We start from the raw sequence: 15706 nt of genomic DNA, 5'->3' as shown, positions 1-15706 counted from the left end.
AGAGAGAGAGAGAGAGACAGTACTGTTAAACCATACTGAGTGAATGAGAGCGGCTGTTTATCCGCTGGGCTCTAGGACCCAGCGCGGACAGGAAGAGTTACGCGAGCGAGAGAGCATTGCTACTCTCTGCTGGGAGGCCATCCTCACCATTCCCTCTTTCACTTAGACACTCACTTTCACTCACACATTCCCGGAACAAAGTTTCCCAGTGCCGCATTTCAGGCTGGACAGAGCGGATGATACTCCTGCATGCCGTCTGAGAACACGACTTAGTCTTGTTTTTGTTGATTTTCTTGTCGCAGTTCATCTTATTGAAGTGCTTCCACTCTGCTGGATCCTTATGGGCCTCTCAGAGCCCCGCAGCTGATCTGAGTGTGTGTGTGTGTGTGTGTGTTTGTACACGCACACGTGTGTCTCGGTGCACGTTCGGCAGCATGCGCTTCTTCACAAGCCCAGGCAGAGGCTGAAACTTTGCCTGCCTGCAGGTGAGACGGGATGCGTGGGTGAGTGCAACGGACATTAGGAGCGCAGAGCCAGCGGGACTGGCTGGAGAAACCAGTGCCTTCTTTTTACCCACAGTCCTCTGGTGGCGTCATGCTGAGTCTGCAGGATTCTGTGTTCTTTGAGATCAGCATCAAATCTCTGCTCAAGTCCTGGAGTGGGAACTGTGAGTAAGACACACTGATGAATACACTGTGTGCTTTATGATGATAAAATGTACAGCTTTTCCATATATTGTCCAGGATAGTGCATGATGTTCCTAAAAAATGCTGGCTGCGACAGGCCCACATACACACCCTCTTCTCTGCATAGATGCAGATTAATGTGGATCGATGTTGGTGAATGTTGCTAGTACCTGAAATTAGGTTAGCCTATGAGTTGCATGATTGAAGCAGAGCATATAGTTGACTTAAAGGATAGTTCAACAAACATTTTACAGGGTCAATGATATGTTTTGACCTTTTTCAACCCGTAGCTTGAGCTGTACCACTTGATGTGTTCAAACATCATTCACATTCTCTCTTGGGTCCAAAGTGCCCAATGGTGCGTGCGTGTGTGTGTGTGTGTGCGTGACTGCTGACTCTTGAGTTAAGAAATGTGGCTCTGTCATTGTCTCTTGCTCCTCGCTAGGTTCTTCACATTGTTCTGTCTTCCCTTCGTCTGATGTCCTCTTTGAAGATCTTGGGTTTCACATGATGATGACCTGACAGCGTAGGTAGTGTTGTGTAGGATAATGATGGAAGAGCCAGTGAAGAGTCCGATCAATGAAAGGAAACATTAGCAATCCCAGTAGAGAAAAAGAGCAATACTATCGTAATCATACACGGATACTGATATAGACACACGCACACGCACACATATACGTAGGCACCTAACGAATTTCTTAGGAATATACTTTGTTTTTGTACCTGTTTTTTAGGACTTTAAATAGGTCTGCTGGACCTATTGATTTGATTTGTACATGTATATGAGTTTGTAGTATGAGAATATTAGAGGATTATTGATTTGATTTGTACATGTATATGAGTTTGTATTATGAGAATATTAGAGGATTAGAACTACATATCTGCAAAGTCATAAGATTTGATTATTGTGAAATCAGATTATTGTGAGTTTTTGGGATTAAATGTAATGATTTACACATTCACATTAGTTATAGGCTATTCTAAATATTTTAATTTATTTTATTCATGATGTTAGGCTTGTGTTTTTCCACTTTGCATCTATTATGAACATGCAGTTATCAATGTAGAATGATTTATTTTATTTTATTGTTACCAGTTTTTCCCCCACTTTGCATCTGTTATGAACATGCAGTTTTTCACTTTGCATTTCACACAGATGCCCAAGAAATCCTTTAGTCCTTTTTGTGAGCTTGTGCTTTTTTTTAAAATGCAGCTGCTTCATTGTAGGATGTAGATCGAATTCTGTTGGTCACTGTTGACTAGGGTTAAGTAGATCAACAGCTAGTGACGTCTAGCACTGTTGGAGAAATGTCACTTGGATTGGCATGCAGTAAGTCCCTCTCGCTTTCGCGCCCTCCTCTCTCCTTGTGTGTTGGTGCCAATTCCTGTGCGTTGGGCCTCTCTGCTCAAACAATGAGGAGCGAGACCTAGTTTCAAGAGCTGGCAACAGTAGATTCTTCCAATCTTCCCACTGCCCATCTCTGGTTAGAAGTCAGGTCAAAGACATAACTTTATGTCTCCAAATAAGAGTTATTAAACAGAGTAAACTGCAGGTGAAATGTGTGATGTTGGTAGATGTATGTAGGTCTGCAGATAGACTCGATTGGTGGAATCTGGGCATGTTGAGACACTATAAAGAATAATGTTGACACTATTAGAGCCATAGCAAATTAATCTCTCCCTCTTTCAAATACACAAATACAGCTCCTTTACACTTCACCATGCATGAAGCAGGTGGAAGCCCACTGTGGAGAAAATAGGAGAAAGGTTTAGTTAAAACTGCTGCATTTTTGCATACGGAATGTGCCAGAACCCATACTTATGTGTTGGATTCTCTGTGTTCAATCATATAGAAATGGTGGAGATTTACATGTTTATATCTAACTACCCTGAATCATAACACATCTGGTTTAATAGCAGATGAAAAGCTACAATTGTATTAAAATGTCGGGAGAGTTTTGCTGACTGCAAAGTGTGTTGAGTCAAGTTAATTTACATACCTGAATCATAACGCTTCTGGTTTAATAAGATATGACGGCAGACATTTGAAAGCAACCATTTCTCCCTGTTGAGTGTTGAAGTTTGTTAATGACCACTCAAGCACAAGCATGCAGGTTAAATTATGTACAGCGCAATGCATTGGACAAGCATTCGTTTTCCTGTATTTGCATACTTGTTTCTTGTGCTTTAGATTAAGTTGGTTGTGTGGAGTGCAGAATACTGTATACATACTGAGAACTTTATCTTCACAATTTGGAGCAAAAATAATTGTACAACAATATTTCTGTGTGTAAATGGTTTCGTGTAAGCGACCCCTAAGAAAATAACTAATGATTTTTACAACGGAAATGAATCAACCAAAAATGTACTTAAACTGGACAATGACTTTCTTCTAGAGCTGATGTACAGCCAAAACAATCTTTGCTGCATTAATTTCCTATTGTCACTGTAACGCTGCTTTGAAACAATCTGTATTGTAAAAAGCGCTATATCAATGAAGGTGACTTGACCTGACTCTGTGTGTGGCGTGCAGTTACTTCATTCAACTTTTCATTCCCGAGCCCAGTCTTTGATACCTGAACTGCATCAAGAACACAGTCACTCACTGCAGTGACTGAGTGAAACCAGTGATAGCTTCTGTCTGTGCTGGGCTTTAACTAGCTGAGTATAATGCAGATGATGATGTCATTCAGGTTATTTGATCTCCGTGTGTGATCGGCGTACTCTCTCTTAGACAGACCGCATCCGCATGACTCTCCTGGAAATCATATTCATCCCTGTGTGTGTGTGACTGTGTTTGTATCTCACTTACACAATTAACTCTTTCCCCGCCATTAGGCTTGCTGTGATTGTCAGTGTTGCCGTTGTCACTGGTGTTTAGCTGCAACACCGGTTACATCACTTGCCCACCGTGGAACTCCCTCCAGAAACAAGCGATAGGATATGTGAGCAGATGCATATGTAAAATAACACAATCATCAACATTAAAAAGCATATAAATCAAAACTGCCTAACATTACTGAGTGACATGTTGACCCAGGATTGGTTATAGGACTGTGCAAGCATTAGGGGTGTTGATGGACTCAATTTACTCCATCTATGTTTTTATCATCGTTCTGAGTCTTTGACAAAAAGGTGTTTTTCTCAGCTTTTTGCTCAAAATGTTACTCCATGAAGCTAGAATATTTTTGTTGTTGTTGTTTAAAAGCAGAGGGTCTGTTTCAACAAAAATTATCAAAATTATCAAAAATTCTGGCAGTGGCTGGCAACTTTTTTCAAAAACACTATTGGGGAAAGAGTTAAAGCCATATTTGAATGGGACTAGTTTCCCTGTGGTGCTTAGGTAAATGTGTTCTGTAGACATACAACTCCCAGATACTTTTGGTGCAAGTTTCCTACTATTTTTGGCTAATGAAACCAAACCGTTGATTAAAAAAGTTTTAAAAAAGGAAATTAATTGTGAAATTATTTTAATTGTGAAAACAACAAAATATATTAACTGAGGTGAATGTGCTTTTTCAAGATAGCTTTGATCTAAAGTATTTAGTCGACTTGATTTTGATCTTGTGACTTTTTTTTCTCCAAAATGTATTAGCGTTATTATTAAATTATACTAAATATTTTGTATTGTTAATAAATACAGAACAAAAATATATCAAATTAATTGGTCTGAAATAATACAATATTTTTTTTAAAGACCAAATCTATCAGAAATTACATTACATGTTATTATTGTAATATAATTTCAATTCAATGATCTGAAAATACTTCTTATGAGTCGTCTTTTTCTTCTTTAAAGAATCAGTTGAGCCAAAAATCAATCATAATGATTAATTTATTGAATAGACCAGGGATATTTTATTCAATTAAAGTTCCAAGAGGTCCGGTCTCTGTATTTCCTTCCCATTGGAGGTCCAGACAATACTTTTTTGGAACAACTGTACATTTCCATTGGGGCAGCCATAGTACTTTGTAAAAGAAAAAAAAATCCTAAACGCTCAAAATAGCCATCAAAGATGAGAATCTTGGGCCCAGAGAGCCAAAGAGGTGATGTCTAAGAATTTTGTATATTTGGTATAATACTTACCAAAAAAGTAAATATTTCTCCCAACTGGACATGAATATAAGAAATATATATGTATGTATGTATGTATGTATGTATGTAAGTAAGTAAGTAAGTAAGTAAGTAAGTAAGTAAGTAAGTAAGTAAGTAAGTAAGTAAGTAAGTAAGTAAGTAAGTAAGTAAGTAAGTAAGTAAGTAAGTAAGTAAGTAAGTAAGTAAGTAAGTAAGTAAGTAAGTAGACACCTTTTTGTATGGCACATAGAAGGCATTAGGAGTGGGACTGAGAAAACATATTGGGGGTGCAGGGTTTACCTCTTAAGAAAAGTATGGACCATTTTTATATTTTGCACAAAGTAATAAACTACTAAATACAAACAATGTACAATCTAATAATCAAAACTCTCATGAGGACAAAACAAAGTTAACCAGTAAGTTTTTTGTTGTTGTTGTTGTCTTCCCTTCCCATCTCTAAATAATTTTCCAAATTTGAGCATTGTTTATTATGAAATGCTCTTAGTATGCTGATTAATAATGCTAAATGTATGGAAAAATACAAGGCGTCTAAAGGTGCCACATTTTAACTAATCTCAAACCTGATTTAGTTAAATGGTCGGAGTCATCTGTATGACAGGTATAAATAATTGTATTTGCTGCATTCTCGTTTTAGCATATGTTTCTATTTTTCTTCTCACTGTGTTCCTGCTACTGTTGTTAAAATAACCTTGTCATCTGCAGCTCTTACGCTGCATTCAGAAAGTGTGACTCAAAGGTCATTTAGAAACTAATCTCGTCCGAATGGTGGTTCAGGCAGTATTTGCAGCGAGTGTGAGTGCTAAAGCACTCAGTGCCCAGCTGTGTGAGTTCACATGCAGTTAGGGAATCATGTCTTGTGCAGCTCAGAGTATCAGAATGTCCTGCAAACAACAAACAGACTCTGCATTAATGGCCCCTCTGTGCTAAACTATTCCATGTGACTCTCTGCCTCACTCTGAGGTACAAATGTGTGCAATGGGGTCAGCAATGCAGCCCAGTGTGTCACAAACTATCTGGCGTATCTACCAGAGGAATGAAGAGAAAGATGAACTGAGAGAGACTTGCATTTTTCTTCCTCACTTCTTTTGCTCATCCTTTCTGCATCACTGAGTGGAAAAGTACAAACAATGTTAGAGTGCCTGCCGTCGGCCAATCAGATGTGGACTTGAGGACCCTGTTATGCCACCGACCAATGAAAGCTGGCAGTGTGACATCATAGGGATGGGGAGGTGTTGCTAAAGAGGAAACAAAGAGTGAGTGTTTGTACATAGACAAACAAACAGCTCTGGGGACAGAGTTGTGCGAATGTGCGTGTGTCCCTCTTTCATCCCCTGAGTGTGTGAATGTTTGTGTTTTATTATTGAGATGTGGGAGTTGCTAGGTGTGACCCCGTGTTCTCCTCTGAAAAACTCATTAAGTTTCACAGTGATTTTTTTTTTTTTTAAATTCATCCTCCTGTTATTGTTTGGACTTTTCTCACCTCATCGTGGTTTCTCCAGCAACCTGTGGGAAGTGAGGGCAGGGATTTCCTGAGCGGGATTGACATGTGACATGCACACGCACACACACGCACACAGTTTTTTTCCAGTCTTTCTGCATTCACGGCTGGATTGAAAAAATGTGTGATGCACATTAATCCACAGGTGCAATCTTCTTCGGTTCCTGGTTGCAATAGTTAACAATTAATTTTAATGGGGGAAGCTGTCAAAAAATCTGTATTGGCCTCAAATTTGGTGCACCATGACTGCTTTGTCTTTTAATTACAATTTCTCTTCATATTTGCCTACTGAATTGTGCATTTTGTTAATGCTACATATCTGTCTCTCTTTCCTGACAGCCTCTGTCCCTGTAAGCAACAGCAGTGTGAGTAGGCGAGGAGCATCCCCCTCGGCCCCGCCCAGCTGGGAGAAGCGTAGCATCCACCTCGCCACCATGTCCAGCATCACCATCGACCCCGAGCTCAAGCCCGGGGAGTTTGTCATCAAGAGCCTTTTCGCAGAGTTCGCTGTGCTCGCCGAGAAGAAGATCGAGGTGGTCATGGCTGAACCTCTGGTCAGTACTGCCTACAAATTTATTACAGAAAACTGAACATTTAATAAAAAAATATTCTAGGCAATATTAAAATCATGCGGTACTAAAAATAAAAATGTATCATGTTTTAGTGTTGGGTCCAGTAAAAATGTTAGCAGGGTAAGTAAACCTAACTTTTGAGGTCTGGTAATATAGCTCTGGTAATTTAAATGAGTTGTATTGTATTTAAATGAATTGAATTTCACTTTTTTAAAGAAATGTATTCTTTTATTCAACAAGGATGCATTAAATTGATCAAGTGACAGTATAGACATTTGTAATGTTACAAATTAAAATATATATTTATTTTTCAATAAATGCTGCCTTGGTGAGCATAAAAAAACTTCTTTAAATTTAAAATCTTAGCACCCCCAAAACTTGAAAGGTAGTGTAGGGTCTTGATATGGCACAGTATAATTCACTTCATGTCCAAAAGTTAGCCGACTTCTGATGAAGATGTGTTTTGTGTGGTGTGACAAGTTTTGTGTTACTTGTTACTCGGGGATTGAGTGAAAATTCAGTTGTTTGAACATGAGCTTGAGCCTGTTGGTTTAGTGGAAAAAGAGAGGTTGTTGTGTGCATTTTCAAACTTGTGGCTTAACAGAACACACACATGTCCTCATATATTCCCAGAAACAGAAGCAGAGGTTTGGATTCTTGGAATGCTGTTATGTTGGATTCTTCTCAGGGCCCCCTGTGCTGAAACACACACACACACACACACACACACACACACACACACACACACACACACACACACACACACACACACACACACACTCACACACACTCACACACACACACACACACACACACACACACACACACACACACTCACACTCACACTCACACACTCTGTTTCTCTCCAGACTTGTCCTTAAACGCTTCCTCTCTGTGTTCGCTCCTCTCTCTCATTGTGTGTTTACTCAGTGGTAGATTGAGCTCTCTCAGTTTACTCAGCAAGAGTTTAAACTGGTAATGACTGCATCTAGCAGCTGCTTTATAAATCAGCTCTCTGTCTTTGAACTTCCCTCAAAATAAAGTGTTGGTTCAAATGTAAACCAGATAACAGAGCATTCAAACTGTCTTCGTGTGAGTAACCACCAGCAGTCATTGTCATTTTACAGAACTGGAGAGATTCATTTTCTCAGGGCCTGAAATTCAAGTCTTAAAGGTGACACATTATGTCCCCTTTCACAAGATGTAATATACATCTATGATGTCCCCAGAATGTGTCTGTGAAATTTCAGCTCAAAATACCCCCCAGATCATTTATTATAGCTTGTCAAATTTTACCCTTTTTGGGTGTTGGCAAAAATGCGCCATTTTTGTGTGTGTCCCTTTAAATGCAAATGATCTGCTACTCCCCGCTCCCGTTCAGAAGAGGGCCAATCCTTTACACGAGCTTTGGATACTCTGGCAATAACAAAACACGCGAATCTCAGTCAAATTTAAGAAATAACCAGTAGCGAATTGCAGCCTTATGGAGAGACTCAGGAAGAGGTTGCAACTTTTAGACTGCACCTGGACGTTTCTGAATGGTTAGTGGATAAATTTGTGTAGTTGTTGTGGAGTTACATTGATTCATCTGATCGACTTGCATGTCATGTTTAACTTTTACACAAGTTGACACAAGTCCCTGAGGTCTTTATAAGACAACTGTGACATTTGTTGGTCAAATAGTGTTTTGTGCAGCAACAACAGAACAGTTTGCATGCTTTGCTTGAACTTTTGCCATTGCGTTAGAGAACTGATTACACTGTTATTGCTTGCGAAAACCAAATTGCGGCGCCGTGGGTGGAAACGTGCAGATTAAGGGGAGGTAATATTATGATAAGATCCCCTTTTTATGTCAGAAGGGGAGCGAAATCTGATCGGCCTATTTTTCGACATGCTTGCAGAGAAGGGTTTACCAAAACAAAGTTACTGGATTGTCACTTTTCACGTTTTCTGGGTTTGTAGATGCACCGCGGACCCGGTTATAGCACTTAAACACGGAAAAAGTCAGATTTTCATGATATGTCCCCTTTAAAATTGGGGCAATTCCTCATGTAAATGGCTCACATTGGTGTATTAATTCACTTTAGTAACACAAAGGCATCCACAATTGAAGAACTATTTTACTCCTTCACTTAACTTATGCTGACCTGCTCTTTGCAGTACTTCTGCTCTGAAAATGGCTAAATCACTGTGAAATCACTTGTATGGTGTAAAATGAAAGTAGATTATATTTTCATTAATATTATATATTAATGTATATACAATACAGTTCAAAAGTTTGGGGTCAATAAGATTTTTTTAAAGAAATTAATTATTTATTTATGTTATAAAAGATTTCTATTTCAAATAAATGATGTTCTTGTGAACTTTATATTCATTAATAATCCTGGAAAAAAATCCACAGAATAATTAAGCAGCACAGCTGTGTTCAACGTTGATAATAATAATACGTTTTTCTTGAGCACTAAATCAGCATATTAAAATGATTTCTGAAGGATCATGTGACACTGAAGACTGGAATAATGATGCTGAAAATTCAGCTTTGCCATCACAGGAATAAATTGCATTTTAAAATGTATTAATGTAGAAAACAGTTATTTTAAATTGTAAAAGTATTTTGCAATATTTTACTGAATATTTTACAGAATTTTTTATCAATTAATTGCAGCCTTGGTGAGCATAAGAGCCTTTGCGGTCATCTAACGCTTACTTAGTTCATCTTTAAAATCACGAATAAGTTAATAACACTATTAAATGTAATCTTTAGCAAATCTCGAAATGAATATACATTTTTCTTTCTGTACAATATAATGTTGTCACATGAATTCACTCGTTGATTTTAGTTTTTAGTGTTTTACTTTTTTGCAATTTCAAAATCAGTGCATCCCTACTTTTTCTTGTTAAACAGTTTAAAGATTAATCTTTCATTCATTCATTTACACTGCATGTATCTTTATGTTCTTTCAGGAGAAGCCTCTTTCCCGCTCGCTGCAAAGAGGAGAAGATGCACAATTTGATCAGGTTAGTATCCGTGTGTGTCCTATTTCAAGCTTTTGTAGTATATCTCTCTCTCATCCTCTTGGCTTTTCAGTCCTCCTCTCTCTTTCTCTCGCTCTCCATCACTCATTTCTGATTAGCACAGAACTTTTAACAGCAGAGCTGCAGCAAAGTGCTTTGTTTAGCAAAACGCAAAGCAAATGAGACATCATTCTGCAATGGATCCAGTCAGTGCCATTTAGCCTGTGTGTGAGAAAGAATGAGCCAGTGAGAATGTGCTCTGTATGCAGAAAACCACAGCAATATGTGTCTGTGTGTCTCTATACTTTAGAGTGAACAGAGTTTTGGTGTGTGTGTGTGTGTGTTCTCGCTGGACGTTGCCAGGAGCAGAATCGCTGTGTCATCCGCAGCAGTAGATCAGCACAGGCTGCTGGGAGTGTGTGCGTACGTGTGTGTGTGTGAATATTTCAGTTCAGGGTGTTGGAGTGTGTCTGCCAAGTGCCATGAGGGCCAGGAGAGCAGTTACATAACTCTCCTTAACCACATATATCATCCTGTCACACACACACTCACCTGATACAGGCCGCATATACAGTGGGGTCTAAAAGTATGGGATTCAAAATCAAATTTGAACCTGGAAATAAACAAAGGACTTTGAAGCAGTTGAAACAAAGAAACATTATGACGTAAATTGAATGAGATGAATTTGAGATTCTGTACTAATTTAGGTCTTTAATGAAATGAGTGAATTTGTGAGCATGTGACTCTTTACAGAGGGTCAAATGTTCTTTCTTCCATTTAAACCCAAGATGCGCTTGGGAACATGATCAGCAGGTTTGATGATTTGCTTGTGATTTTTCTTCATTTGGAATTTGCTAGACGTCTGCTAAACTGTTATTTTAGTACTATTTATATACTTTTATAGTATTTATTAATATTTGAGATTTTTCAGTTTTTGTAATTTTAATACTTCAGCTTATTTTACTTGAGTTAGTTGTATTCAAATTTTCATTTACGTAATTACATTTTTCATCTAATTTTTATATTTTATTTCAGCTTTATTTTAATTAATGAAAGTAGTTTTTAATAGTTTTAGTTAATAACCACACTGTTTCTAAATGAATACAATGCTATTTTATACAATTGTGTTGAGTTCATGCAGCTCGAGTGCTGCTGTCATTACAGCAAGAGAGACAAACAGAATACTACATTATTAAAATTCATGTTGATTTTTTTCATTCAACCATTTCAAATTGTTGTTATGATGATAAAATATGCAATGAAAAATGTATTAAATTAGCAGAATGTAAAATTTTATTTGGTGGTCTCAGACTTTTAGATCCTAGTTTACCTCCAAACATCTCACTTTATTAATAAGCACACTTTTTCACTCACTCTGCTCTTTTTTCCCACATCGCTAGCACGCACACACTGATTTGATTATTGGATTTGGCTGTGCCGAGTCTCGGGAACTGCGTGTTCAGTCAGTGACGTGTTGTGACTGCAGAGAGATCAGCTCTGCTGAATCACACCACAGTGAACTATACCATCCCTCACACACTCATCAGCATACACGCACATCTACTCTACACCATAGCTCAGTGTGTGTGTGTGTGTGCGCTCATGATGCTTGGTGCTGGGTTACTGCAGTGAAAGGTTGAGTAACCACTGGACGTATCATCCTACACCCATCCCGCCCTAACAATAGGACAGATCAATACCAGACTGCACTCCAAAGTGTTGCCATCTCTCTTCCTTCTCTTCCCCTTTCTTTCCTTTTTCACCCATTTCTATATTGTTCTCAGTTTAGATTTTCCTCTCAAATCAACTGAACAGTATATTTTGCTTTTTAGTTTTTTAAAGACAAATACAGTAATTTTACATTTTAAAGACATAAAATGGCTTTCGCAATCAAACTTTGTGGTGCAAATAACATATTTTGAAGGTGGAGAAAGTTTGTAAAATATTTTCTTTAGAATAACATGCACTGCTGGATCATGCACAACAGCCACACAGCCATTTATTATTTTTATTATTATCCAAGTAAACGGATTCAGATTTGAATGTGGAATGCAGTCGATTGTAAGAAAGGGTCAGGTTTAAGCAGACTAAAAATACGGTATACATTACCAGAAAGAAGTCTGGCGTTTCACTGGAAGATTGAATTATGATATTTTGATATAATAAACATTACAAGGTAAAAAAAGAAAGAAATGTGCGCATGGATGAATCATTCACAACAAGATCAATTTGTGCATTTCCATTTCATGCCGACTTTAATAGATACATTAACATTTAGTAAATAGGCCAATTTTTTGGCCAATCTTTAATCCACATGAATAGTGTGTTATTAAGCTGTATTATTGTGTTTGTATGTTACAGTTAATAAGCTCTATGAGCTCCATAGCAGAACACTGTTTGCCTTCGCTGTTGCGGACGTTGTTTGACTGGTACAGAAGACAGAGCGGGACAGAAGACGAGTCGTACGAGTACAGACCTCGCTCCAGCACCAAGTCCAAAGGGTGGGGAGACACGCAATTATACATCTTAAACAAATACACAGTATCGTAGGTTTCTCTTTTCTCTGATGTCTCTGTTTTTATCTTCTCTTCAGCAAGAGCTTTAAGAGCTGCAGATGTTCTTGTGCTTTTTTATTTGGAGTTAATAATTAGTTGTTATTCTAACTTGTGAATCCTGCTCTTTTAACCTCTCTTTAGAGATGAACAACATCGGGATAAAGACTACCTACTGGAGCGAAGGGACTTAGCCATAGACTTCATTTTTTGTTTAGTTTCAGTGGAAGTTTTGAAACAGGTGAGGTTTGTGTGTTTCATTGCTTAGGTGTGGTGTCTCTGAAGTCAGAGATAGGTGTGTTGTGGCATTAACATGCATAGACTTGCTAACAGTATATCAGGGATCCTGAAGTAAAACAGTGACCCTTACATCATAGAGTTGATGTTGATGAAATATTTTCTATAGATTCCCCTTCATCCTGTGCCAGACGCCTTAGTACAAGAAGTCCTTAACCTGGCATTCAAGCACTTTAAACACAAAGAGGGGTGAGTGCTCATACACAAACACACACACTTTTCTATGCAAATTCTACAGGTGTACTCTGGACAAATGCAAACTTGATGACAAGATGCAGACAAGTGAACTATCTATAGTTACATGTGCACTAAATCATTTTGTATGTATAAACACTACCTTTCAAAAGTAGGTAGTGTATATACATATACGGTAGGATATTTTTATATTTTTGAAGTCTGCTTTTATTTGATCAGTAATTGTCAAATAGTATTACTCCTTTTTTAATTTTAATTATTATTATTTTTTTTAATAAGAATTTTAATATATTTTAAAATACTATTTATTCCTGTGATGGCAAAGCTGAAACTTCAGCAGCCATTACTCTAGTCTTCAGTGTCACATGACATGATCCTTCAGTAATCGTTTTAATATGCTTATTTGCTGCTCAAGAATCATTTCTTATAATTATCAGTGTTGAAAACAGTTAAAAAGAACAGAATTTATTTAAAATAGAAATCTTTTGTAACTTTATAAATATCTTTAATGTCAGGTTTGATCAATTGAATGCATCCGTGCTTAATAAAAGTATGAATTTCTTTCAAAAAATTAAAAAATTACTGTGTACAAATGCTTTTGTACTTAATGGAAATATATATAAAGATTTTCTTAATTCAGTGTGGAAGGGTTTGTGTTACTGATGTTGATTGTGATGGCTTGTTCAACAGGTACTCAGGCCCCAACACTGGTAATGTGCACATCATCGCTGACCTGTACGCTGAGGTCATCGGAGTCCTCGCCCAATCCAAGTGAGTCCATCCCAAAACCACACTGAGCTTACAGTATACCTTCTGTGGTCTGTTGCACATTTCAAATATTCTCTAAGCAATTTGACAAAAACTTGACAAATATGTTGAAAATAATGTGCACTCACATGATAAGTTCAGTCTTATTTGTGTCCTATAAGCCGTTTCAATTGATGTGAAGTATAAAGCCATGTAAAGCAGAAGGATGAAGTTGATGCTAGCACATCTATTCAGACCTCCCATCAGTTAACAAAGCCCTCAAACCGCTCTCATTCTAACTTGCCTTGAGCTGAATACAGAGCCATCAATGATTTGTACAGTCTTTGGACACTTTTACTGTTACTGTAATTCTCTCCTCGGCACACATTAAGACTCCCTCACAGCTACATGAAACTGTCTGTTTAAGCTGTAATGTAATTTAGCCATGTGCTGTAATAGTCAGGGCCTGAAATTGATTTACCATACTGGTCAACCTTCCTTTCAGTTCATGATTTCCTGTGCGGAGCCACTTTGCCCTGAGGACAGTGTTTGAATGTTTTACACAATATGATAAAGGCATGATGCGCCGACTGTTGTCCTTGCTTGTTTGGATCCAGGCAGTTTGCATTGCTATAACAAGCTTTTGCATCTGGGATTTTATTTTTTCTTAAGGGAAACTTTAAATCTTAAACAGACAATAATAAGACTAAACTTTATTCAACCTGTTATGTGGAGTGTTTAGTTTTGATTAAAGGCTGCTACACATATTTGCTGAGCACTTGATTGAAACTTGACACTGCATTCTCATCAATGGTTGTGCGAATTGACTAGACGGAGTAGGGAATTTGTTAAAGCCCTTAGTGAAATAAGAATGATAAATTCTATTTTTGTGTATGTGCGTGTGTGTGTGTGTGTGCGCAGGTTCCAGGCAGTGCGTAAGAAGTTCATCACAGAGCTGAAGGAACTGAGGCTGAAAGAGCAAAGTCCTCATGTGGTGCAGAGCATCATCAGCCTCATCATGGGCATGAAGTTCTTCAGAGTCAAAATGTACCCCGTTGAGGACTTTGAGGCTTCATTCCAGTACATGCAGGTCGAGACACATACTAACACAGACATGTGCTGTACGTTCTTGTAGTGTTTTAATGAGCTGCTGAGGGTTGTTATTATATGATTTATCCACTGAAAGGGTCTTTTATAGTGTTAGTTCACCCTAAAATGAAAAATCATTTACTCACTTGCATGTCATTGCAAACCCATAAGACTTTTGTTCATCTTCGAAACACAATGAAAATATTTTAGGAGTGATAGAAAGATTTAAAAATAGATTTTTGTCACTCAGTTCAAAAAGTTCATAAAGACAAAAAAAGAAAAGTACTGTAAAAGAAATTCATTTGAATTGACTGGTTTAATTAAAAGTCTCCTGAAGAGACAGGAGTCCTTTAGATTACATAGATTTCATTCAGGTTTTTATTCACGTATAAACATTGATCTACACAAATACATAGAGCACATCAAATATAGTCAACAGAAGCTCAAATATACTTGACTTTCAATGGAGCGACAGTGTTCTCTCCGGTTTCATTAAAATATCTTCATTTGCGTTTCAAAGATGAAAATCTTATGGGTTCAGAAGAACATAGTAATTTATGACAGAATTTTTATTTTTGGGTGAACTAACACTTTCATTTTGGACAAGAGATGTTTCATTGTTACATGGTACTTCTCACGAATAGAGAATAATATATCTGGATTTTAATTTTAGAGGCACAGTCATTTTTAAAAAAAATAAATCTGTTCAATTTGTTAGATCAACTAATATCTAGCATAAAAGAGGGCATGACATTTTCAACAATAAAACAATTAAAACAGCCTAAAATTTTACATAATCTCTTGAATTTATATTCATTGAAGAATATTTTGAATATAAAACAAATTTTGACCAAAATACACTTTCAGGCCTAATTTGTTCCAGTTTTGTGTTTTGGGGGTCAATACATTTTGAGTCTCGTCTCCTCTATTGTCAGTCAGATAGTATTTTTGTTTTA

General features: G+C 37.5%; 1 protein-coding gene across 9 annotated transcripts in view; it reads left to right on the top strand.

The window, feature by feature from the left end:
• Positions 1-15706, top strand: part of fryl (furry homolog, like) — a 103409-nt gene that overhangs the window by 39068 nt on the left and 48635 nt on the right. For 6 of the 9 annotated variants that reach the window (XM_084091474.1, XM_084091470.1, XM_084091471.1 and 3 more), the window contains 7 exons: positions 6620-6834; positions 9820-9873; positions 12232-12371; positions 12567-12663; positions 12829-12908; positions 13605-13685; positions 14583-14751. In XM_084091474.1, the coding sequence (XP_083947600.1) occupies positions 6715-6834; positions 9820-9873; positions 12232-12371; positions 12567-12663; positions 12829-12908; positions 13605-13685; positions 14583-14751 (741 nt within the window). In that variant the 5' untranslated portion in view covers positions 6620-6714. Of the gene's footprint in view, positions 1-539; positions 668-6619; positions 6835-9819; positions 9874-12231; positions 12372-12566; positions 12664-12828; positions 12909-13604; positions 13686-14582; positions 14752-15706 lie in introns of those variants that run through there. The other 3 variants (XM_084091473.1, XM_084091472.1, XM_084091475.1) reach the window with 2 other exon arrangements.

The sequence above is a fragment of the Abramis brama genome, assembly GCF_963993115.1.
Source record: "Abramis brama genome assembly, chromosome: 18".
Lineage (NCBI taxonomy): Eukaryota > Metazoa > Chordata > Actinopteri > Cypriniformes > Leuciscidae > Abramis > Abramis brama.
Note: the sequence above shows the minus strand (reverse complement) of the source record. Positions and strands in the feature narration are given on the sequence as shown.